At 44.0% G+C, this 23,772-nt stretch overlaps 1 protein-coding gene across 1 annotated transcript in view; it reads left to right on the top strand.

Moving 5' to 3' along the window:
• Egf (epidermal growth factor) overlaps positions 1-23,772 on the top strand; it is a 76,064-nt gene that overhangs the window by 36,088 nt on the left and 16,204 nt on the right. The window contains exons 9-17 of the mRNA XM_031375473.1: positions 526-651; positions 1,683-1,819; positions 2,747-2,895; positions 6,197-6,301; positions 8,364-8,587; positions 11,821-11,988; positions 16,713-16,838; positions 20,802-20,918; positions 21,782-21,907. Coding sequence (XP_031231333.1) covers positions 526-651; positions 1,683-1,819; positions 2,747-2,895; positions 6,197-6,301; positions 8,364-8,587; positions 11,821-11,988; positions 16,713-16,838; positions 20,802-20,918; positions 21,782-21,907 — 1,278 coding nt within the window. The remainder of the gene's footprint in view (positions 1-525; positions 652-1,682; positions 1,820-2,746; positions 2,896-6,196; positions 6,302-8,363; positions 8,588-11,820; positions 11,989-16,712; positions 16,839-20,801; positions 20,919-21,781; positions 21,908-23,772) is intronic.

The raw sequence follows: 23,772 nt of genomic DNA, 5'->3' as shown, positions 1-23,772 counted from the left end.
ACTCAGAGGTGGCTGCCAGTGTGTGTGTTCCTGAACTCAGTGGTGGAACACAAGGATGAGGACCAGAGGAATGTGAAGGGTTAACATCAAACTGCTGGGTTCTGCGGGGAGAGGATACTGTGACTGACAGTTCTCTAAACTCTGAAGATAAACTTGAAGACAGCAGTATCAATGACTTAGAAAATGGGTCTAGGGGCTGGTGAGATAGCCAGTTAAGAGCACTGACTACTCTTCCAAAGGTCCTGAATTCAAATCCCAGCAACCACATGGTGGCTCACAACCATCCCTAATGAGATCTGATGCACTCTTCTGGTGTGTCTGAAGACAGCTACAAATAACAATAAATAAATCTTAAAAGAAAAGAAAGAAAGGAAGAAAGAAGAGAAAAGAAAAGGAAAGAAGAGGAAAGGAAAAGAAAAGAAAATGGGTCTAAAGGACACACAGTTGGTTCTTCAGGGTACTTTCCTGGATAAACGTTACATTTTGTGTAATGTAACATCTTTACCCGGTGGCTGGTTTTTGTAGGTTGTTCATCGCCTGATAATGGCGGATGCAGCCAGATCTGTCTTCCACTCAGCCCAGTATCCTGGAAATGTGGTTGCTCTCCTGGGTATGACCTACGATCGGACCAAAAGAGCTGTGCAGCTTCAGGTTAGTGCCGTGGTTGTCGGAAAGTCTCTCCTTGAAAAAGAGACTACCCGAAAATAGTATTACATTAGAAACATGCAAAGTTAAATTGCTTCCGGATTCCTGGTAGAAAATATGATTTGAAAAGAAAATGTTGGAAGTGGGAAATAAATTTTATTACTGTGAATAATCTAAGTAACTGCAAATAAATAATGAAGAGCATTTCTTGGTTAAGGGGCCTCCAGACACTTAGGGTGGGGTCTGCTAACTTTAGTAGGTAGGAAGATCATCATGGGGAATGGTCTTAAAGAGCTTTATAGTTAACGGATGTTTAATAAAAATATTAATATTTTTAAATTTTAAAAAATATTTGTTGACCGATTTGATTTTGATCTCTCTGGTAACTATAGTAATCATAACACCTTGACAAGTTCTTTTTCCTTCAACTTTAATGTGAAGTTTTATGCTTCACCTGCTTCTTCTCTTCTGCTGATATTGCATCTTTTCTGTCTTTCACTACCCTTAGAAATCTTAGACTTATCCCAGATTGATTTTGTCTGTTGAGGGCTGATCATGCTAATAACCTGAGATGCTGTAATTCTGATTCTGTAACGCTTGCCTAAGTCTGACTTCAATGCTTTTAACTCCATAAGTCTTGGCTAATAAAACATAATGAGCCTAGAGAATGATTAGGGAGCCTTATAATTCAAATATGATCCCCTTTCAAAAGAGCACCCAGCCATGGAAAGTGAATCGACGAATTCATCCTATGTGGGTGAAGGAGGTTTACAGCCAAAAGATCTGAGTGATTTGTCTGTGCTTTGGGTTAATGTCACCCTTTCTATAAGTAAGGACCCAGGGATGAAATCTTACAGTGATACTTTGCAAGAGGGGGAGGTCTTTCCAGCTGTCTTTGCCTACGTAACCTGGTGGGAGATTGAGCAGACTAGCATTGCAGGAGTTAAAGAAGATTGTGCAGTAAAAAGCAAGAGTCACAAATGCCATGGGTTTTAAAGCATTTTCAGTTCAACTGTACTTGACATTTTTGTTAACAGGACCACAGCCATTTTTACTTTTTGCAAACTCCCAGGACATCCGACACATGCATTTTGATGGAACAGACTACAAAACTCTGCTCAGCCGGCAGATGGGAATGGTTTTTGCCTTGGATTATGACCCTGTGGAAAGCAAGGTACACTTTTTTTTAAATGCATGAACAGATTATGAAAGTGGAGGATTTTAGCTTCATTGATGACCTGGGCTACTTGAAAATGCTCTGCCACACGCACAGTATTAGACCCAGAAGAAGTTAAATATATGCATTTGAGGAACATTAAGAACGCTTGTGCTCTGATACCTGCACACTTGTTAGCCTTGTTCCTTGTTAGCCACCTTCTTAGGGAGATTGTGTGTCATCCTCTTTTCATTCGCTTCTCCGGAGGAGCAGGAGGGAGACCAGCATCATGCTTGCCCATCAGGAGGGTTTTGATTATTTGCTAGTATGAGAAGAAGGTGGATTGGGGCTTGGGACATAAGAGACAGAGAGAGACAGAGAGACAGAGAGACAGTCTCTTAGGGTTTCTCTTGTTGTGAAGAGACACCATGACAATGGCAACTCTTATTTAAAAAAAAAAAACATGTCACTAGGGCTGGCTTACAGTTCAGAAGTTTATTCCATTGTCATTATGGCAGAAAGTATGGCAGCATGCAGGTAGACGTGATACTGGAGAGGTAGCTGAGATACATCCAAATCAACAGGGAGAAACTGGGCCTGGCATCTGAAACCTCCAAGCCCAACCCCAGTGATACACTTCCTCCAGCAAAACCATACCTACTCCAACCAGGCCACACCTCCTAATCATGCCACTCCTTGTATCCAAGCACTCAAATCTATGAGCCTATGGGGACCATGCTTATTCAAACCACCACACAGAGATTACATTGCTCAAGGTTACACGTACACATATTCAGGAGTAGCAGAGTTGGGGCTTATTGTAGCTATGTCTGTCTATCTCTGATAATAATTACATTGCATGACCTGAAGGGCTGTTAATCCTTCACGCATATTCTACATTAATATTTAGAATACAAACCAGAAACGCCTGGTTCTCTCTTGCAGATATATTTTGCACAAACAGCCCTGAAGTGGATAGAGAGGGTTAATATGGACGGCTCCCAGCGAGAAAGACTGATCACAGAAGGAGTAGACACACCAGAAGGCCTTGCCGTGGACTGGATTGGCCGGAGAATCTACTGGACAGACAGTGGGTATGTTTCTTGCTTTAGTTTTCTGTGGCAAGAGATGGAGGTGAGGGGACTGGCTTTGTCCTCTACTATGATCATAGAGAACTATGGCTGGCCACTTGGTGAGGACGGGAAGTGGCTCCATTGGCGTCCGTACTCCTCCCCCTCCCCCACCACCAAGCAGGGCACTCATTTCTTAGGACAGAGTCCACGGTGATAGGATTTCCAGGACCAAGAAAGTGACACATGCTTTGCCACTCAGACCACTGTCAACAGTGCAGCCTAAACCCATCTAAGCACTATCAGAAACCATTTGCTTGCATAAGGCCCTCTCCTAGGCATCTTCTAGAAGACAACGATAGAGAAGGCAATGGGATCTGTCTTTGTGGTCAGCTCTCAGTTTGGCTGGAAAGAAAAGACAGATTTTCCCACTTAACAAAGGAGTACAAATTCTTGGTGTAAACAGAGGTAAGGGAAGTGTCGGGCCATGCATGAACACTTGCCAAAGGACAGAAAGGTACAGGTGGGCAGAGGGATCCGTGGGCCCCACCCCTTCATTTTACATCCCAGGTAGGCTGAGGTTGTTCCGGGTTGTTTACAAGCTTGTGAATGGCAAGTCTTGCCCTTAAGTCCTTGCCCTGGCTCCTCTGAACAGGCATGAGAGAAAGATCAGAAGGCTCCCTGGAGATGGGAAGACATTTTCACGCGTTGGGTAGGGTGGGCTTCTTCCCTTTGTGGGTGACAAGAGAAGCAAAGTTGGGACATTTCTGTCCTCTCAGCCCCCTCTGTCCCTGTGGCCTGTGGCCTCTGTGAGCCTGAGAAGGAACAGGGCGGACAGGAGGAGGACAGATGAGGGAAGGGTCTCCCTCCTGCATGATGCTGAAGAAAGCAAGCCCACCTCCTCGCTGCTGGCAGAGAAGCATGAACCAGACTCCCCCACAAGATGGCGTGAGATTTGCCACGTGCTCTATTTCTTCCTAGTAACTGAAGAGCATTGAGTGAATGGTGATCGTGCTGAGCATCTGGAACGCATGCAGCTATGTAAAAGGAAAAGAAAATTAATTAGGGTCTCACGTCTGGGAGATGGTAGTGCCAACTCAGAGAGCAGAGCCCCAGGGACCAGGCACATGGGCTTGTGCACAGCTATGTCTCTGTTACAGAAAACAAACAGGTTCTTCACAGTGAGCCAGATGTGGGAAATGGTGTGCAGTCACCGATGTACTGCTCTCTCCCTGTCCAGGTTGAGCATGGCTTTTTACTCAGTTGCTTATTTAGCCTTCACCTTCAATCTTTTACTATTTGTACATCTGTCTATTAAATAATTGCACTGTACCAGATACTGCGCTAAGAGCGTTCCATCCAGGATACTATTAAGTCCTAAATGGGTATGCGTTCATATCTCTTAAAGATCAAGAGAATTTATAATCAAAGTGCTAAAATAAAATAGCTTTCCTAGGATTAAACAGTGAACTCAAGGTTAGCCATTTCCAGAGGCAGTTCCTGACTCATCACAGAAATGAGCTTGGGGTGCTACTTGGCATAGAAACACGCTTGGCATGTGAAGGCTCGGGTTCAGGCCCCAGGACCCCAAAACCTTCATAGAGGGGTACTGTCAGGAGACAGTATGCGTGAGCGTCACTCAGCGTCAGAATGGGTGAGACCCAGAGTCACAGAACAGATTCAAATCAAGTCCTGCCAAAAACGATTATAACGATCATAATAACAGCCTTCTCCATGTTGAACCGACTTAAAAGGACGTTCTCCCTGCCAGCAGTGGGTAATAACAGAGCTAGTACATGGTTGTTTTTCCAAGTGTAAACGTTTATCAGGGTTACAGATGTCAACAGCTCTCGGCTCCTTGGAGGCAGCTCTCTTCCCATTTCCACACAGTCAGGAGGCACCTCTAATTTTACCAGTGTGTGATTAGTGCCTGCTGCCCAGGCAGTGTCTTCAGATGGGCACAGCTGGAGCCTGCAGAGCCAGACCTCCCATCCCCCAGCCCATTGACTTCAGCAATAACAAACCCCTCTTAAGTCCGCTTCACTCTGAAAGACAGCTGCTTCAGCAAAACCTTTAATTTGACTGGAAATGAGAGGTTTGTAGTTTTAAAACCTTGATATTAGCTAGAAATTTGATTTAAATAAGCAAGACTTTAATCCTAGGTATTAGATTATGTGGCAACTCGAAGTGAAAACCAAAGAGGGGTGACTGTATTGGTTGAGAAAAAAGACATTCATGTGAGCATGACACATTGATAATTGTATGGAATTATTAATTAACATTAAGGAATCCTGACTTCTAAAGTTAGTTGAACCATAAAGGTAAAGATAGATGCATGCTTATATCTTTATACATATGTGTTCTATGGAGAAGTACAATAAACATAAATTGTCCCTGGGTCTTTGCTTTCTTACCACTAACCCTGACATCTCTGCTTTGCTTTTGGCCTGAACTCAACAGCACCACGGGGAGCTCAATTCTCATTGCTTAACTCCTGCTCAGCAGTTGAAACTTAGTGCTGTAACAGTGAGATCAGAGAGGGTGGCTTTATCACCACTGGTTGCACAGCTCAGAAGGAGACAAATATGACTGCAAAGGAACTGAAACCATGGGGAGCGAAGTGAGGGATAAGGGCTGACCACAGCACTGCATCTGCCCTGAAGCCAGGTGGGAGAAAACTGAAGCCCATGGAAATCTCCCCCTGCTGTCCTTGCTCTGGCTTGTGCCTTCTTCCCGTGGGCTGTGACCTGGCCTCCATGTCTCTGGCTTCCATGAGTTCCAGCAGAAATGGAAGGCTGTGAAGAGAAAGAGACTAAATGAACGTCGACCTCTTGGCCTTGTCCCTGCCAGGCTGCTGACAGTCCCCCTTCATCCTGTCCTGTGCCCAGGATTGAAAGGGGCTGCTAGTTAACTCGTGGTTGGTTGGTTGGTTGGTTTTGATTTTTCAAGATATGGTTTCTCTGTGTCTCCCTGGCTGTCCTGGAACTCACTCTGTAGACCAGGCTGGCCTCAAACTCAGAGATCCGCTTCCCTCTGCCTCCCAAGTGCTGGGATTAAAGGTGAATGCCACCACTGCCTGGCTGTATTTTTTATGTAGAGAGCTTGCTGGCACTAACTTGATGTGTGTGTGTGTGTGTGTGTGTGTGTGTGTGTGTGAGAGAGAGAGAGAGAGAGAGAGAGAGAGAGAGAGAGAGAGAGAGAGAGAGAGAAACACAGACAGACAGACGGGGAGGGAAAGAGAATGTACATGTATCAGCATGAGAAAAGGAAACGTTTTATTTGAAAATAACGAGCTAACACCTCCCTGCTTATACTTACCTTTTAGGAAGTCTGTCATTGGAGGGAGTGATTTGAACGGGAAGCATCATCAAATAATCATCCAAGAGAGAGTCTCAAGGCCACGGGGAATAGCTGTGCATCCAAAGGCCAGGTAGATGTTTATGAAAAGAGGCATCCATCTATCTGAGCTTATGCACTTGTTCATGTCTGCAATGCTCATGACCAGAATTTGTGCTAAGACGTCAGGTGGTCAGTGCAGTCAAAAGCAAAGCAAATCTGTGAATTTTGTTCAGATCTTCAGAACCAGTGTATCTAACAACTTACATCCCTTCTGTACTGTCTGGTTTTGTGTGATAACTTGGAGTTATCACAGAGAAGGGAGCTTCAGTTGGGGAAGTGCCTCCATGAGATCCAGCTATGGGGCATTTTCTCAATTAGTGATCAAGGGGGTATGGCCCCTTGTGGGTGATGCCATCCCTGGGCTATAAGAGAGCAGGCTGAGCAAGCCAGGGGAAGCAAGCCAGTAAGGAACATCCCTCTATGGCCTCTGCATCAGCTCCTGCTTCCTGACCTGCTTAAGTTCCAGTCCTGACTTCCTTTGGTGATAAACAGTAATGTGGAAGTAAGCTGAATAAACCCTTTCCTCCCCAACTTGCTTCTTGGTCATGATGTTTGTGCAGGAATAGAAACCCTGACTAAGACACCTTCCTTGTCTCTTGGTTCTCATTAACCAACTATACTTAATCCCATGAATCTACTTTTCATAATGTTGTCGGGACTAGAAAGATGGCTCAGTGGTTAAGAATACCTACTGCTCTTCCAGAGGACCTAGGTTTGGTTTGTTCCCAGTACCCACATAAAAGCTCACAACCGTCTGTAGATCCAGTTCCAGAAGATCCAATAACCTCTCTTGCCTCCACAAGTACTAAGCATGAAATGTTATAGATATACAGGCAAGAAAAACACTCTACATAAAAATTTTAAAATCCTTTATTTACAAAAAAAGATTTAAAAATCTACGTTGGTTCTTGAGTGGAAAATGAAATTAGGAGTGTTGACTTATCAACACTATTTAAAAAAATCTTAGGATGACTTCAAATAATAGGTCGTTTCTAGAACCATATCAGCAGAAATTAAAATTATGAAAGATTAGTAGATTCTATGTTACTAACTGTGAATTAACATTTCACATTTTGGTTTGAGAGTAGAGAATTAAGGAGAATAGAGTTTCTTCAGGGTTGTTAAAAAGCAAAGAGAAAAACAAATTCTTTTTTGTTTGATTGGCCATTTCAATCAGACGGCTTACTGTCACACCAATACTATGTGTCTGTTAAGTAGTCAATGTAATTCCAATTGATTAGACTGGTTCCAGTGGTTAGAGCTGGCTCTCAGCACTCAGCCAGAACCTTGAAGGTTTTCTTTTTGGTGAAAATGTTATAATGGTCTCTGGACGATATGTTAGCAGTAACTGATAATTGATCTGGAGTTGATCAAATGGCTAAAACAAGGTGAACCCATCCCTACGCAAGCCAGCAAGATATTAAACCAGATTGATATTTTTAAAAATGTGAAGTTAAAATTATCTTAACAGGCACAGAACCTTGCATAACTCCAGGAAACAAGTAAACACACTATTCCTTTTATATTGTAACTTAATATATGCATAATGTTAGAATGAGCTACCAAATTGTATGTCTTCTGCTGCTAGTTTACTACTGTCCATTCAAGTACAGATTTGATTAACTAATACTCTACGATTTCAGAAATCAATTCCTTTTCTGTCTAATGGTCTGACACCATTTTTCCTTTTTGTTCTAGATTCTTTTTTTTTAAAAGATTTATTTATTATTATACATAATAAGTACACTATAGCTGTCTTTAGACATACCAGAAGAGAATGTCAGGTCTCGTTATGGGTGGTTGTGAGTCACCATGTGGTTGCTGGGATTTGAACTCAGGACCTTCAGAAGAGCAGTCAGTGCTCTTTCCTGCTGAGCCATCTCACCAGCCCCCTCTAGATTCTTTATACAGACCAGATAACTGAGGGTTTTCTTTGCTTTTGTTTGTAATTGTTTAACATGAGTTGCTGCATTTTCTCCTTACATATTTCTTGGTGTTCCACTCTTTAAAGTGATTTCTATTGGATTTCTATGTCTTGAAAGAATATAAGAATTTTTTCATGCAAATTTGACTTGTGAGTTTTCTTGCTGAAGGAGACTCTTCTGGACGGACACAGGGATGTCTCCACGGATTGAAAGCTCTTCCCTTCAAGGCTCTGGGCGGATGCTGATAGTCAGCTCTAATCTGCTGGAACCCAGTGGAATCACGATTGACTACTTAACAGACACTCTGTACTGGTGTGACACCAAGCAGTCTGTGATTGAAATGGCCAATCTGGATGGTTCCAATCGCCGAAGACTTACCCAGAATGATGTAGGTGCGTTCTTTTTTCACCTTTAGTTTAGTCGTACTATTATTTTTTAAATCATGTGCACATATGTATGTGTTTGGGAATATATACATATGAGTGCATGTAACCACAACGGCCAGAGAGTGTGTCAGGTGCTCTGGAGCTGGAGTTTCAGGCGACTGTAAGCCGGTGGATGTGGGTGCTGGAAGCCAAACATGGATTCTCTGCAAGAGCAGTACTTGGTCTTGACAGCTGGGCCGTCTCACTAGCCTCTGACTTCCTTGATTGATTGCTGATGAATGTGAAATCCAGAATGTGCTTACACATGTCCACATTTAACCAGGCTAGAATACTCCAAGAATTGTAAAACAGAAAGATTACCCAGGCCTGAGCATGGAATATTGAGTAAAATGTAGTATTGTATAATCACTTTTCCTCAAGATTTCCCCAAATGAGAGTGAAAACTCTTAATTTTTTTCCAAACTTATTTAAGAATAGAAACCTTATTTCTTCTTTTTTTTTCTTTTTTGTCTGTCATTCTATAACAGTGATAATATACTTTTAGGCATTGATGGATGTCAGTTAATAATATAGAAAAGATTAATCAATGATGGTCTCTCCCCTGTTGCTTTGTAAGATTCTTCACATGAAATCATGAACTTTTGTAAATATCTTTAAAACACTGTGTCAGGGGCTAGAGAGAAGGTTTAATGGTTAAGAGCATTTGCTAGTCTTCCAGAGGACCTGAGCTTGGCTCTCAGCAGCCATTTTGGGCAGCTCACAACCACCTATAACTTCAGCTCAAGAGTTTTGACACTCTTCTCTGGCCTCTGCAGGTACCCACACAGAGATATATGCAGAACACACACACATGCACACACATGCATGCACACACACACACACACACACACACACACATGCGCACACACTCATACACACACACACACATGCACACACACTCATACACACACACACACACACACACACACGCACACACACACATGCACACACACAAAGGACAAGTACAAAGGCAGTGGGAAATTGCCTTGGGCTCAAGGAGTCTACAAGGACCCTTTTGACCATTTTTAACTCAGTACTAAGAAGAACTGCCAGGAGAAAGTGCCTGAACCTCATTTGGAATTTACCAAGGAAACAGTAAATGTGACAAAAGGCCGCCATTTCAAGGTAACCATTTAGATTCCAGCACAGTGGTCATATTGACGTCTAGAGAGAAGGAAATCAGCGGTAAACTCAGTGCTAGTCCACCCATCAGTTCATGAAGACCCAAGCTACATTGTTAGTAAGCAGAGAAATAGGAGATTAGGGTATTAAAACTTACTGTGAATAAAAATTAGAGAGGGTCTGATAGCAAATTGGTGTAAGGAAGAATGAGGAACTGGCAATGTTGGGACGGAGGGCTTTAGGGATTTAGACACTGGTTGGGAAGATCAAAAATCAGCCTCCTTTAGCAAGGAACTAATAAGATAGTTAGACCTTGCTAATTCTCTGTAGTTTAGAGACAATAACTTTCCAGATAATACAGCATAAAATAGAGAAAGAAAGATACTTAAATTGTATATATTTTTAAGACTCTTTAAAACAACCATATTCTTCATAAACAGTGATAAGCTTACATACATAGTTGGACTGTGTCTATCCACGCACTTGGCAGACAGTCATTGGTTTCTGAGGTAGGTGGGTATATGAACATTCCTAACCGGAAGAAACCATCGCATTCTGGATCCAAAAACACAGCATATAGTATATAAATACAATAGTATTCTATTTTATTCACTTTGGGACAGAGTCTCATGCACTCCAGGCTGGATTTGAACTTTCTGTGTAGTGGAGGATTACCTCGAACCTCTGATCCTTCTACCTTTGACTCCAGAATGCTAAGATGCTAGGGCCTGTTCCCCACCCCAGTTTAGATGGTGCTGGAGATTAAAAGGAGCTTTGCACATGATAGGCAAGCCCGTCACCAGCTGAGGGAGACCCAGAGCTCTTTAGTGGAGGTTTTTTGTTTTTTGTTTTTTGTTTTTGTTTTTTTTTTTTTTTTAATTGTAAGTGCTACTATAATCGGGATAGTGCAACTCTCTCCTGAAGAGCAACATTACATAATGTTGTGTTTAATTGTCTCCTCATCCCTCTGCTAGAGCACCATCTACGGAAATGCATGTGGTGTGTTCTCAATGGACAGCTCAGGGGTTGACTTTTTTCTTCTTTTATATATTTGTTTTGTCTGCTGCATGTATGCCTGGGGCCATGGAGAGCCAGAAGAGGGTGTTGTGTCCCTTGGACACGCCCACTTGCTCCTGGTAATGCAGTGTGGCAGCCTCACACACAGGGTGGAATAGTATTTCTCGGGAGCTGGGGGAAAGTTGGCATAGAGTTTCAGATTTTCAAAAATGCTGCAAAACTTCTAGAGATTGGTTGTGCAGCAGTGTGAGTGTACTTAGCACCTCTGAACTATACATAGAGGCTAAGGGAGTAAATTTTGTGTTGCATGTGTTCTAACCACAATAAAAAAGAACAGTAGTCAAGTAAAACAAATTCCCATGATGTATTTACTTTGGGACAAAGGACTAGAGACTGAGATGAAAGCTGGTCAACAGTGGTGAGGCCCAGAAGGCTTGCAGTAGCCTGGACAAGTCATTTGAGTTTCCCACCACACGGGGGAGACATTCATCTCACAGCTCCAAATTCATCCACCTGGAGAACATGGAAAGGCATGAGAAAAGCTTCCGAGCGAGCACATGCCTCCTCCACCCTGGTGTGTAGCAGCTGGAGACTCCGAGTATTCTGAGTTAGTGGTACTTGAATCAGCTCACAGCAGTTCAGAGGCCTGCAGAGGTGGGGTTGATTGAGGAGGGCTCAGAAGGCAGCCTACTGGATGGTCAGTAGGAGCTGTGGAATCGGAGGCAGCAGATAAATGTTCTAAAAACTCCCTTCTGCATGTCAGGGAAGAGTCAGAGAGTCTCAGGGGATAAGGGAAGGAGGCATTAGTAAGGAAGGTTAGGAGACTAGCAGCTGAGCTTGCTGAGGAGACCCAGAGCAAAGAGCAGCAAGAAGCACACTCAAGTTCAGTTTGTGGCACATGAGGACAGAGCATGCCCACCTTGGCATCCTTGGTGCTGTTCGGACCCATGTAGGCCAGCAGCACCGGTGACGGAGTATCGTGGTTCTAAGCCTTGTCCTCTTACAAATGCCCCTTATGAAGAGAACCTGTCTGGAATGAATGATCTTTGGCTTGCTTCCAGGTCACCCCTTTGCTCTAGCCGTGTTTGAGGATCACGTGTGGTTCTCGGATTGGGCTATCCCATCGGTAATAAGGGTGAACAAGAGGACTGGTCAAAACAGGGTACGTCTCCAAGGCAGCATGCTGAAGCCCTCGTCACTGGTTGTGGTCCATCCATTGGCAAAACCAGGTACACTGGAGAGGTCCCGCAGGCCCTCCTGCACTGGAGACTGCGGCTCTGTTAACCAATGGTAGCAGGCCTGGGTGGGAGGAGGGGGCTTCTGATTTTTTTCACCTGTCTGCATCAATGTTAAGATTTCTCCAAGCTTTGGACATTAATTGAATCACAGCCCAGACAAGCTTGGTAGTTTGGTAATTTGTGCTTTATCCCTAGTATGATGATTTTAATAATCTGGGTTTTATCTCTCTAGCCACACTCCTCCCCTACCCCCTGATCACTTGCTTGCTACATTTCAAAAGACTCGGGTTACGGAAAGTCAGGATAAGCAAGTTAGACTTTGTTCATAGTGACTAGATAGATAGATAGATAGATAGATAGATAGATAGATAGATAGATATCACAAAGTATAAACAACACAATAGAAAAAGGTCCCACCTGGAATTCTTAACACCAAATAGAATTACTTAATATGTTAAAAGTTATTGATTCAGGCAACTTAGATTTTTGCAGTGGAACTTGTACCCACCCTTCGGATCCCCTCACCCCCACATGCCAGGTAGTGAGCAGCAGCCAGAAGCAACCCAAGGAAGAGTCGTTCAGCTCCCTCCAGCATGTCCTCATCCTGGAGATCTCTATGACTTTGTCTAGATCCTGGGTTAGGATGTAGGAATCACACAGACTAAGGAGCCTTACAAACTAAACTAACCAGCTGTGTTCAGCAAAGACACATAAGATAACAACACTCTGAGCTGGCTCGGAGTCAGGGCCTCCTCGAAGGAGCTTCCGAATGGCTGAGTTCTTACTCAAAGATGTCTTTGATTTGTATCAGCAACATCCTTGGCATCTCCAGACCCATCTGCACAGTCTCTCTGGTCTCTACTAGGCACAGATCCCTGCTTATACAAGAATGGAGGCTGCGAACTCATCTGCCTCAAGAGCTGGGGTGTGGCTCATTGTGTCGTGAAGGTTTTGGGAAAGACTGGGATGGGAAAATGTGTCTTGTTCAGAAGGATTATCAGATACTGGCAGGTGACAAAGCATGCCGCGCTGCTGGATTACCTCCCCGGGCTCCACACACTGGGGCATCCATGTTCTGCTTTTGACCATTGTGGTGCTCTGTGTTATTAGGTGCTCCTGTGTCTTTAAGAATGCTGAGTGTGTTTGGGTTTCTGCACCCCTCCCTTGTGAGTTTTTTAGTTCCTTATCACAGTCTGAGTTAAACTGAATTCTAATCATAAAAGTTTTAAGCTTCATGTTCTCCCTTATTTGTAGTGGGGTGTACTAAGACTTAGAAATAAAAACCACCTTGTGACAATGTTTAAAGACAGTTTGTTTTAAAATGTTATGTTCTTAATTTCAGGGATCATGAAAGACAACCTCTTCCCCGCGCTATAGGTCTTAATAGGAAAACTTGAGTCCTTCATAGAAGTAACTATCAACACCAGGTAGTGGTGGTGGCGCACACCTTTAACCCCAGCACTTGGGAGGCAGAGGCAGGCAGATTTCTGAGTTTGAGGCCAGCCTGGTCTATAGAGTGAGTTCCAGGATAGCCAGGGCTACATAGAGAAACCCTGTCTCAAAAAACAAAACAGACAGACGGACAGACAGACAGACAGAGAGGGAGAGAGGGAGAGAGGGAGAGAGGAAGAGACATAACTATGAAGCAGGCACAGGAAGGGTACTGAGGAGGTCACGATCGTCGTCTCTTTACAGCTAGAGTTGAGAAAGAGGGCGGGAGAACGAGACTTATATGATGGATGACCTTTCTGCCTGTAGTGCGTGCCCAAACGAGGCAGAGCTGGAGTCATCTTTTGGTGTCTTCCTACCAAAAATGTGCCAAAGATAATTTATATTTGTTAAGCCTCTTTTAAAAGTGCATAATTACTTGGTAGGCATGTTATAAATATAAGCTAAGTGGCAGGTTGATAACAGTGAATGGATGGCCCTGTCCATGGAATGGAGTTGTATATTGGATTTTGAGACATGGCTTTTTTCCCTATTATTATTATTATTATTGCCTTAGGATAATAGTTTCCTACTTCTTAGACTCAGAACTCTGTTTTGCTCTTAAAAGACTTACTAAGACCCCTAAAGGGTTTTGTATATGTGGATTATATTTATCAATTCTTAGGATATTGAAAATTTTAAAACTATTATTATTATTATTATTATTATTATTATTTAATATCTTTCTACAGTTCAGTCATTATCCCCCTATAATTATTATTATTATTATTATTATTATTATTATTATTATTATTATTTAATATCTTTCTACAGTTCAGTCATTATCCCCCTCCCAGTCCACCCTTGAACTGTTCCTCAGCCCATTCCTCCTCCCCCATCTCCAAGAAGATGTCCCCACCCCTCCACTTCCACCCCACCAGACCTTCCCACTCCCTGGGGCCTTAAATCTCTCCAGAGTCTGAGGCCAGACCAGGCAGTCCTCTGCTGTATGTGTGTCGGGGTCCTCATATCAGCTGGTGCATGCTGTCTGGTTGGTGGCTCAGAGATCTCAGGGGTCTAGGTTGAGACTGCTGGTCTTCCTATGGGGTCTCCCTCCTTCTCAGCTTCTTCCAGCTTTTCCCTAATTCAACCACAGGGGTCCCCAGCTTCTGCCCATTGGTTGGGTATAAGTATCTGCATCTGACTCTTTCAGCTGCTTGTTGTGCCTCTCCGAGGGCAGCCATGCTAGGAGAGTTGTCAGTAAGCACACCATAGCATCTGCAACAGTGTCAGGCCTTGGAGCCTCTCCTTGGGATGGATCCCAATTTGGACCTGTCACTGAACCTCCTTTCCCTCAATCTCTTCTCCATTTTTGTCCCTGCAGTTCTTTTAGACAGGAACAATTATGGGTCAGAGTTGTTACTGTGGGATAGCAACTCCATCCCTCACTTGATGTCCTGTCTTCCTGCTGGAGGTGAGCTCTGTAAGTTTCCTCCCTCTACTGTCAGGCATTTCATCTAAGGTCCCTCCCTTTTATTCCTGAGAGTCTCTCACTTCCTAGGTCTCTGGTGCACTCTTGAGGGTTCCCCTCACCTCCTAGCCACCTCTACCCCCCAGGTTGCCTGTTTCCATTCTTTCTGCTGGTCCTGGGGTTTCAGTCCTTTCCCCCACCCAATACCAGGTCAGGTTCTCCTCTCCCTCCCCTAATCCCCTTTTCCTCCCAGATCCCTCCCTCCCTCCGCCTCTCCTGTGGTTGCTTTCTTCTCCCTCCCAAGTGGGACTGAGGCCTCCTCACTTGGGCCCTTCAGCTTGTTGACCTTTTTGAGTTCTGTGGACTGTATCTTGGGTATTCTGTACTTTTTTTTGTTTAGCTAATATCCACTTACTAGTGAGTACATACCATGCATGTCCTTTTGGGACTGAGTTACCTCACTCAGAATGACATTTTCTAGTTCCATCCATTTGCCTGCAAAACTCATGATGTCATCATTCTTAATAGCTGAAGAGTATTCCATTGTGTAAATGAACTACATTTCCTGTATCCATTCTTCTGTTGTGGGACATCTGAATTGTTTCCAGCTTCTGGCTATCACAAATAAGGCTGCTATAAACATAGTGGAACACGTGCCCCTGTGGCATGGTGGGGCATCTTTTGGGTATATGCCCAAGAGTGGTATTGCTGGATCTTCAGGTAGATCTATTTCTTACCCACTCAGCCATCTCTCCAGCCCCAAGAGGTAGATCTATTTCTAATTTTCTGAGGAACCTCCAGATTGATTTCCAGAGTGGTCATACCAGTTTGCAATCCCACCAGCAATGGAGGAGAGTGTTCCTCTTTCTCCACATCCTCGCCAACATGTGCTGTCACCTGCGTTTTTTATCTTAGCCATTCTGATTGGTATAAGGTGCTTCTCAGCCGTTCAAGATTCCTCTGTTGAGAATTCTCTGTTTAGCTCTGTACCACATTTTTAAATCGGGTTATTTGGTTTGTTGATGTCTAGTTTCTTGAGTTCTTTATAAATTTGGGGTATTATTCCCCTGTCAGATGTAGGATTGGGGAAGACCTTTTCCCATTCTGTGGGCTGCCCATTTGTCCTGTTGATGGTGTGCTGTGCTGTGCTGTGCCGCCCCGTGCCGTGCCGCCCCGTGCTGTGCCGTGCTGTGCCGTGCTGTGCCGTGCTGTGCCGCCCCGTGCCGTGCTGTGCCGTGCTGTGCCGTGCTGTGCCGTGCACCACGGTCTTTCCTACACTGTCTCGCTATATCAATAGTAACGTGAACATGTGAACAATCAGTAGCTTTCGACTGTGGTGCGAGGTACCTTGGTGCTGCAGATTCTGTGCAGTGGACCCTGAGGTCTTTGTAGCACAGCTGAGCAAAGTGCTGCCTTTGGGAGTCCATCTCCTCTCCAGGAGCAGTGCGCTTTGTGCTTCTATATGGCTTTTTATACAGAGCAGCTTCAAAAGTACAGTTAGCTCAGGGTATTCTAAATACAGAAGCCAGACAAAAGGAGGGGCCAGCATGAGACAGGGTGGGGAGAGGTGGCCGCCACAACTTCTTGATGTTGTGGTCTGTGATTCTGAGCTGGTTATATTCAGGAGGAGTGTTGTTTTTTATCTGAAAGAGTCCCATTCTCTTCCCCATTGGTTCCACCAAGCCCTGCCGGTTTCCCTAAATCTTTGTACTAAAATGAGCCTGAACTCATAACCAGCGAATGACCATCAACATAAATTAAATCAAACTTTCCTTGAAACGGAAAGGCTTAACTAATTGAGTCTTTTGTCCTCCAGGTGAAAATGCTGATCTTAGTACAGAGGTGACATCACTGAACAGCTCCACTAAGGCTGAAGCACCAGACAATGATGGGACAGAACCCTCCACACTAGTGGCTGAAATCATGGTGTCAGGGACAAACTGTGAGTTCTCGAAGATAGCTTTGCTTTCAACAGCTTCTGCTCCACCAGTAGGAAATTCTGTACTCTCTTCCCCTGGTATAATATTAGCTAACTATCCTACAGCCCAACCTTGGACTTGGGTCCTCCTCTTTTGAAAAGCATGCACTGTAAAGCTCTGTTGGGTTAGGCATGAATCGTGCCTGCTGAGAGACTCTAGACTGAACTGTTTGAGGTATAATTGCAAATAGGGGTGACTGTCAGGCTAGAAGGGACTTAAGTATTCCCCACCGTACCTACTCTGGTGGGTACTTGCTCTATCTAGCCATTGTGCAAAGTTGATAGTAATTGATGAGCCATATTAATTGGTTACTTTAATTACTGCAGAAATTCCATAAACAGAAATGTTAGAATTCTTAGTCTATATTGCTTATTTATCAGCAGAATAATTTGGTTCATAATGGAGTCTGTTATATTCTGTATATGGCAAGTAGTTTTGATGAGCCCTAGAGCGCCTAACAAATCCTTCCTGTCCTCATGGCTCATTGCCCTTCACCCAGTGTGGCTCACTCTGACTCTGAAACATTTAATCATATATGTATATGAATTATATATGTTATATTATATATCCATATATTTATATATTCACTCAAAAAAATCAGGTAGAAAATGATTGAGGAAGAAACCCAGCATTGGCTTCTGTCCTCCACACACCTACATGTGAACACACACATGAGCACTTACATATACACACACACACACACACACACACACACACACACGTGAGCACTTACACATACACACATGCATAAACACCTAAACATGCACACATGCATGAGCAAAGCAGTATGACCAAACCACCATTCTTTGTATGTAGTGGACAAAGTTCCTGGTCCTGATTAGCCAAGTGACTTGTAACCCTTTTTTTTTTTTTTTTTTTTGGTTTTTCGAGACAGGGTTTCTCTGTGTAGCCCTGGCTGTCCTGGAACTCACTCTGTAGACCAGGCTGGCCTCGAACTCAGAAATCCGCCTGCCTCTGCCTCCCAAATGCTGGGATTAAAGGCGTGTACCACCACCGCCTGGCTTGTGTTTGGCTTTGTATTCACTTAGCCCCAAAGACAATGTAAGACAGCAGAGTCTTCGTCTGCAGCCTGCATGACTGTACTTTTACCACTCAGTAGGACCTGGGCACATATTAGGTACTTCTGAGTGAATTTTATTTTAGTTTAGCTTATTTTTTTATTAGATGTTTTCTTTATTTACATTGCAAATTTTATCCCTTCTAAAAAAACCCCTATCCCATCCCCCCTCCCTCTGTTCACTAACCTACTTTCCTGTCCTGGCATTCCCCTACACTGGGGCATCGAGCCTTTACGAGACCAAGGGCCTCTCCTCTCATACATGTCCCACAAGTCCATCCTCTGCTACATATGCAGCTGGAGCCATGGGTCCCTCCATGTGTACTCCTTGGTTGGTGGTTTAGTGAATTTTATTTTTATAGTTTAGTTCCCAGAGTTGCTTCTGGTTTGGGGGCTTTGTCTTTTAGGTGCTGGCACTCAAACCCAGGGCTTTGCCCCTGCTAGAACCACTGAGCTACACCTCAATCCTAATTATTAAGATATCACCATGCCCTTTTTAATTATTAAAATGTTTTAGTTACTTTATGTGTATAAATGTTTTGTCTATGTGTATTTGTGTGTGACGTGGGTTTTCTGATCCTGTCAGATCCCCTGAGACTGGAGTTACAGACATCTGTGTGCACCTGTGTGGGTGCTGGGAATCGAACTGTAAACCTCTGGAAGAACATCAGGTGCTCTTAGCCACTGAGCCAAGTCTACAGCCCTGACTATGCCCTTCTTTGTCAACTTTATTTAGCTATGTATCACAAATTTTAATTGGCAGAGGACTTTTTTAAAACAGCCGTGTTTTCTTTGGTTTCTGACAACAGTCACGCAAACTAACAGTCCTATTAGAAATCCCTGCTCACTCCAGAGAGAAGCAGGTGAGTGTGGCCAGGGTGGCCACCGCCTGCGTGTGCCTCCTGCTGCATATCTGCTGTTCCCCATCATGCAGAGCTGACTCCACGTCTGCCATGGTCCTGCATCATATTCTAATTTAGGATGGTTGTACAGTGCTGTCAAATGTTTGCTGTGCTTGGATACCAACCACCCCTCCTCTCAGCAGCCTTGTGATTTGGGAACGAAGCGATTTGAACGCACCCATCCTAAGTTGTGAGTAACGGGGTAGCCAAGCAAGCATGGACGGTATTGTGTCCACCCAAGAGAAGTCTTGGTTAAGTAGCTAAACATATGAAACATAAAAACACAATTACCACTGGAAAGTTGGTGGCACATGCCTTTAATCCCAGCACTTAGGGAGGGAGAGGCAGGTAGCTTTCTGTGAGTTCGAGGCCAGCCTGATCTACAGAATGAAACCCTGTCTTAAAAATCAAAAACGAAACAAAATGAAAAAAAAAATCCCAAAACCACAATTGCCCAAATGTCTGCAGTCATGGGGTGGGGGTGGGAATCCAGCTAAAAACGTCTAACCTTTACAAAGGCGCTCCGAAGGCTTCTTGTCATCTCTCCTATATCCCATGAACAAACTAGAGAGACGGTGGTGCATAGCCAGCTGTGGTATGTCAGATATTCCAACTCAAAAAGGAGATGGTGGGTGGCATTTGGGGAGTGACTATATGCACAAAGAGTTAAAGCAGAAAAGCAAGAAACAAAGAAAAGCTTGCTCACGTCTGTGGCGTGACATGCAGCTCTGTCCCCCGGGGCATTTGCATCTCAATGGAGGATGAAATGAAATGATCTTTTACAGTATTTGACTTGTAAGGTTCGTGACTTTGCAGAAGTGCCAGAGGCTTACAAGGCAGTGCATAAATCTTGATAATAAGCACACACTGTGACATATATCCTATCAGATATGAAACATGATATTAGTAAATTGACAATAAATCTTTCTGTGAGCCAATCTGTCAGAAACAGATCTGCATGCTACATACAAGTCTGTGTGTTTCAGGGGGAGAATAGATGGGCTTTTTGTATGTCACAGTGGTTGGGGATTTTTGAGTAAAATTGTCGTGGGTTGCTTGTATTCTAAGGCTAAATGCTGGCTGTCATGATCTGCTTGTCCCCCACGAGTAGATCCTCACACACACCAAGTGACCCTATGTAAACGTTGTTCCTCAATTTAACTGGTCAATAAAATGCCAGAGCCTGTGATCGAGCAGTGGAGGAAGAAAGTGGAGGGATTTGAGGATCAAGTGAGAGGGTCGCAAGCAGAGAGAGGGAAAAAGAAGAAAGGACTGTAGGAGAGGAGGCTGCCATGAGAGGAGATGGACCATGAGCATGTGGCCAGGAGAACCGGCAAGTACAAGGGACATAAAATGGCTGGGAAGTGAGTTAGAATAGCTCCAACCCTGCCTAATCTAGGCTTACAGTTTGTAAATAAAATACCTGCATTGTGGGACTTTTATAAAGGTTACTTAGAGTTATAGATTGATATTACATAAAATGAAACTGGAGTCCATTTTAAGCTCTATTAGAAGTTCAAATGTGCTGATGACAACCAAGTCAACACCAAGCTCTCTGGACATCAAATGGTTCTTTAAGATTAAGATTTACCTCAGCATGTGAGAGAAAAAGAGGCAGGAGGTTCTCACGTTAAGGCCAGCCTTGGCTACTCACTTTGTCAAAAAGCTAGAGCAGCAACAAAACCACAACCACAAGCCAAAGCAAATCAAAACTAGCAAGCACACAAAACCATGCAACTGAAGGTACATGGAAGCAGTGAGCTGGGCCTTCTAAATCTGGTAGCTTGATACAAGATGGCGCAGACAGACCTAGCCAGTTCTTTCTGTTTGGAGGCTAGCCCACCCACAAACTTCAGGAAGGTGCTGGGACGTTCTGTTCAGCACTTTGAGGTCTACTTCCTCCTCTGAAGACTGGAAATAATCGCATGTGTTCTCACTGTGTGCAGATGAAGATGACTGTGGCCCTGGGGGGTGTGGCAGCCACGCTCGCTGTGTCTCAGACGGAGAGACTGCTGTGTGTCAGTGTTTGAAAGGATTTGCCAGGAATGGAAACGTGTGTTCTGGTAAGAGCAAAGGCCAAAGGCACAAATTTGAGAGATCATGAACCAAAAGCATTCTTTTTACTTTTATTAACTAATGATCTCCACAAGGATGTAAGTAATTAGTAGGTTTAAATAAATTATTTGGTGTTGGGGGGAAAAAGAAGGAATTGTGAGCATAAGAAATGAGACACATAAGCATATTTACATATATTACCTCATATTATACTAAAATTGTATTAAAATTAAGCAAAAACTGAAGCTGACACTAAGAGAAACATGAATTTTAGCTCAAGTCAAATGTGTGGATTCATAAAAATAGAACATTTTCCTCCGAGAAGCCTAGTATATATGTTTTAGTGAAACAAATAAATTATGATAAATACATTTCTGTTTTATATTGATAGATAGTAAGTTAATGATTACTGGGAAAATGTCAGTCCTTGTTGTCTGAAACTCTGGAAGAAAGTAATTTACTTACACATACGTTGCTGTTTAGGCAGGTGGGAACTTCATGGAAATCCATTGAGACATGAACTTCAGGGTTTGCACTTTATTCACAAACAGTGCCTGTTAGCAGCTGAGCGATTGACAATACAAAAGCACAGTCTTTCTTCCTGTGCCTTTACTTCTTTCCAGGATTGCCTAAACCAGGGGTTCTCAACCTTCCTAATGCTGCAACCCTTTACAATACAGTTGCCCTTGTTGTGGGAACCCCCAACCCCAACCATAAAATTATCTCATGGCTATTTCATAACTGCAATCTTACTACTGTTGTGAATTGTAATGTAAATAGCTGATATGCAGGATATGTGATATGTGACCCTTGTGTGGGTTAAGATCCATAGGCTGGAAAACATTTCACGTTCCCATAATCTCCTCCACAGATATAGATGAGTGTGAGCTGGCTAGCTCAGACTGTCCCACCACCTCATCCAAGTGCATCAACACTGAAGGTGGCTATGTCTGCAGATGCTCAGAAGGCTACGCAGGAGACGGGACCTACTGTCTCGGTGAGAGAGCACAGGTGGCAGCGGGCAAGGGAGTGGGAGGAGGCAAGTTGAAGAAAGTTGTCAAAAGTTGTAGTTGCTTCGGGCTAAGGCAAGGCAGGATAGAATTGGAGTGAAACATGTGTCAAGACCAGCTGTGTGACTGGTGCGGGCAGATGTAGTGAAGGTCTTAAGAAATGATCTCCTGGCCATAACTTGTACAAGCAGAGCTGCTGAGGTAAATCTACCTCTTTGCCTTTCTAGTTCATTCTTGGAGGATGAGGGCTCATCAGTGTTCAGTGTTGTAAGCCATCGGTAGGCAGTTGGTCTGCTCTTCTTTGCTACTGAGTTTAGCCATAGACCGAGGTGAACTACAGAGCTGGAGTGGCCGTGTTGTCATCACTGTGTACAAGAAGACAGGGACAGGAGGCTCCCGGGCAGGCGTAGGGTGTTTCTGATGGTTCAGTGGATGAGAACTTCCAGCACTGACATTTCATTTCAAGCTCTGAATGATTGAAAGCCTTTTCATAACCATCCTCCTCTGCCAAGGGCTGGGTGGGGCTGTGGGCTGGGAGTTCACTCTGTGGATGTCTTCTGCTGCCCCGGGTGTCAGGAGCCCAGTAGCACGGCACAAGTGGAGGCCTGCCCCACATACCCTCACCTGTTGCAGCTTAGCTACTTTCCCGGGGACTCCCGGCTCGATTTCTCTGCTGCTGCTTATCCTTCTTCTGGAAGCACACAGTGAAGGGCAGATGCCCTGGTAAACTCCGTGCCGGTGCTTTCTCTCACATGTGAAGGTCATGGCTACCCACTTGTGGATCCGGTTGGCTTAAGCCAGACTTTATCAGATTAGTTCTGTGCAGTCCGCAGACCTCCGAAAACACACTTGTAAGCACAGATTTGGCAGCCAGTCAGGAAAATGTCACTGCACTAATTACGCAGGCTCACAGATATTTTGGGCAAACAGACTTCATATTTCATTTCTTTTGAAGAGAAGAAGGCATATTTTCTCAGAGACTTAAGCTCTTTAGACCCCACTCTTACTAACCTACCTCCTAATATTAAATATGCCAAAGGGGTTCATGGCCCTGCCTTGCCTGGTTCCATGAGGTCTGCAGGACCATAGAAGCCACAGGTATGCTTGTGTTCTAGCATTGGACCTCAATATGTGTTTGTGTGTGTGTGTGAGTGTTTGAGAATAGGTGTCTTAATCAGGGTTACTATTACTATGCTAAACACCCTGACCAGGAAGTCACACAGGGCAGGACCTGGAGGCAAGTGCTGATGCAGAGGCCGTGCAAGAGTGCTGCTTACTGGCTTGATCTCTGTGGCTTGCTCAGCCTGCTTTCTTATAGAATTTAGGATTGCCAGTTCACGAGTGGTACCACCCACCATGGGCTAGGTCTTCCACATCAATCACTAATTAAGAAAATGCTCTAAAGGCTTGCCTACAGCCCAATCTTATGGAGACATTTTCCTAATTGGCCTTGTCTCCTTTCAGATGATTCTAGCCTGTGAAGCCAGCACACTAGGTGTTAGCTTCAATCCATGGTACATATATTCTATAGAAGAGTCTTATTGGGCCGGTAAGGCGGCTCAGTGGGTAAAGGTGCTTGCTGCCAGCCCAGTGGCCTGAGCTGACTCCCTGGCACTCACATAAAGGTAGAAAAGTGCCTACTTCCGCAAGCTGTCCTTTAACCTTCGAAAGAACACACACATACACACCCAAGTAAAATCTTTGTTTGTTTTTTCGAGACAGGGTTTCTCTGTATAGCCCTAGCTGTAAGTAAAATCTTTAAAAAGAAAGTGTTTCAATAGTACATCGTTGTTTTTGCTTTAGAGCGAATGAGTTCGCTCAAGTTGAGAGAGGGATTTCTTTTTCTTTCTTT

Source organism: Mastomys coucha, unplaced genomic scaffold (assembly GCF_008632895.1).
Source record: "Mastomys coucha isolate ucsf_1 unplaced genomic scaffold, UCSF_Mcou_1 pScaffold16, whole genome shotgun sequence".
NCBI classification, from domain to species: domain Eukaryota; kingdom Metazoa; phylum Chordata; class Mammalia; order Rodentia; family Muridae; genus Mastomys; species Mastomys coucha.
The sequence above is the reverse complement of the archived record's forward strand: the minus strand, read 5'-3'. Positions and strand labels throughout refer to the sequence as shown.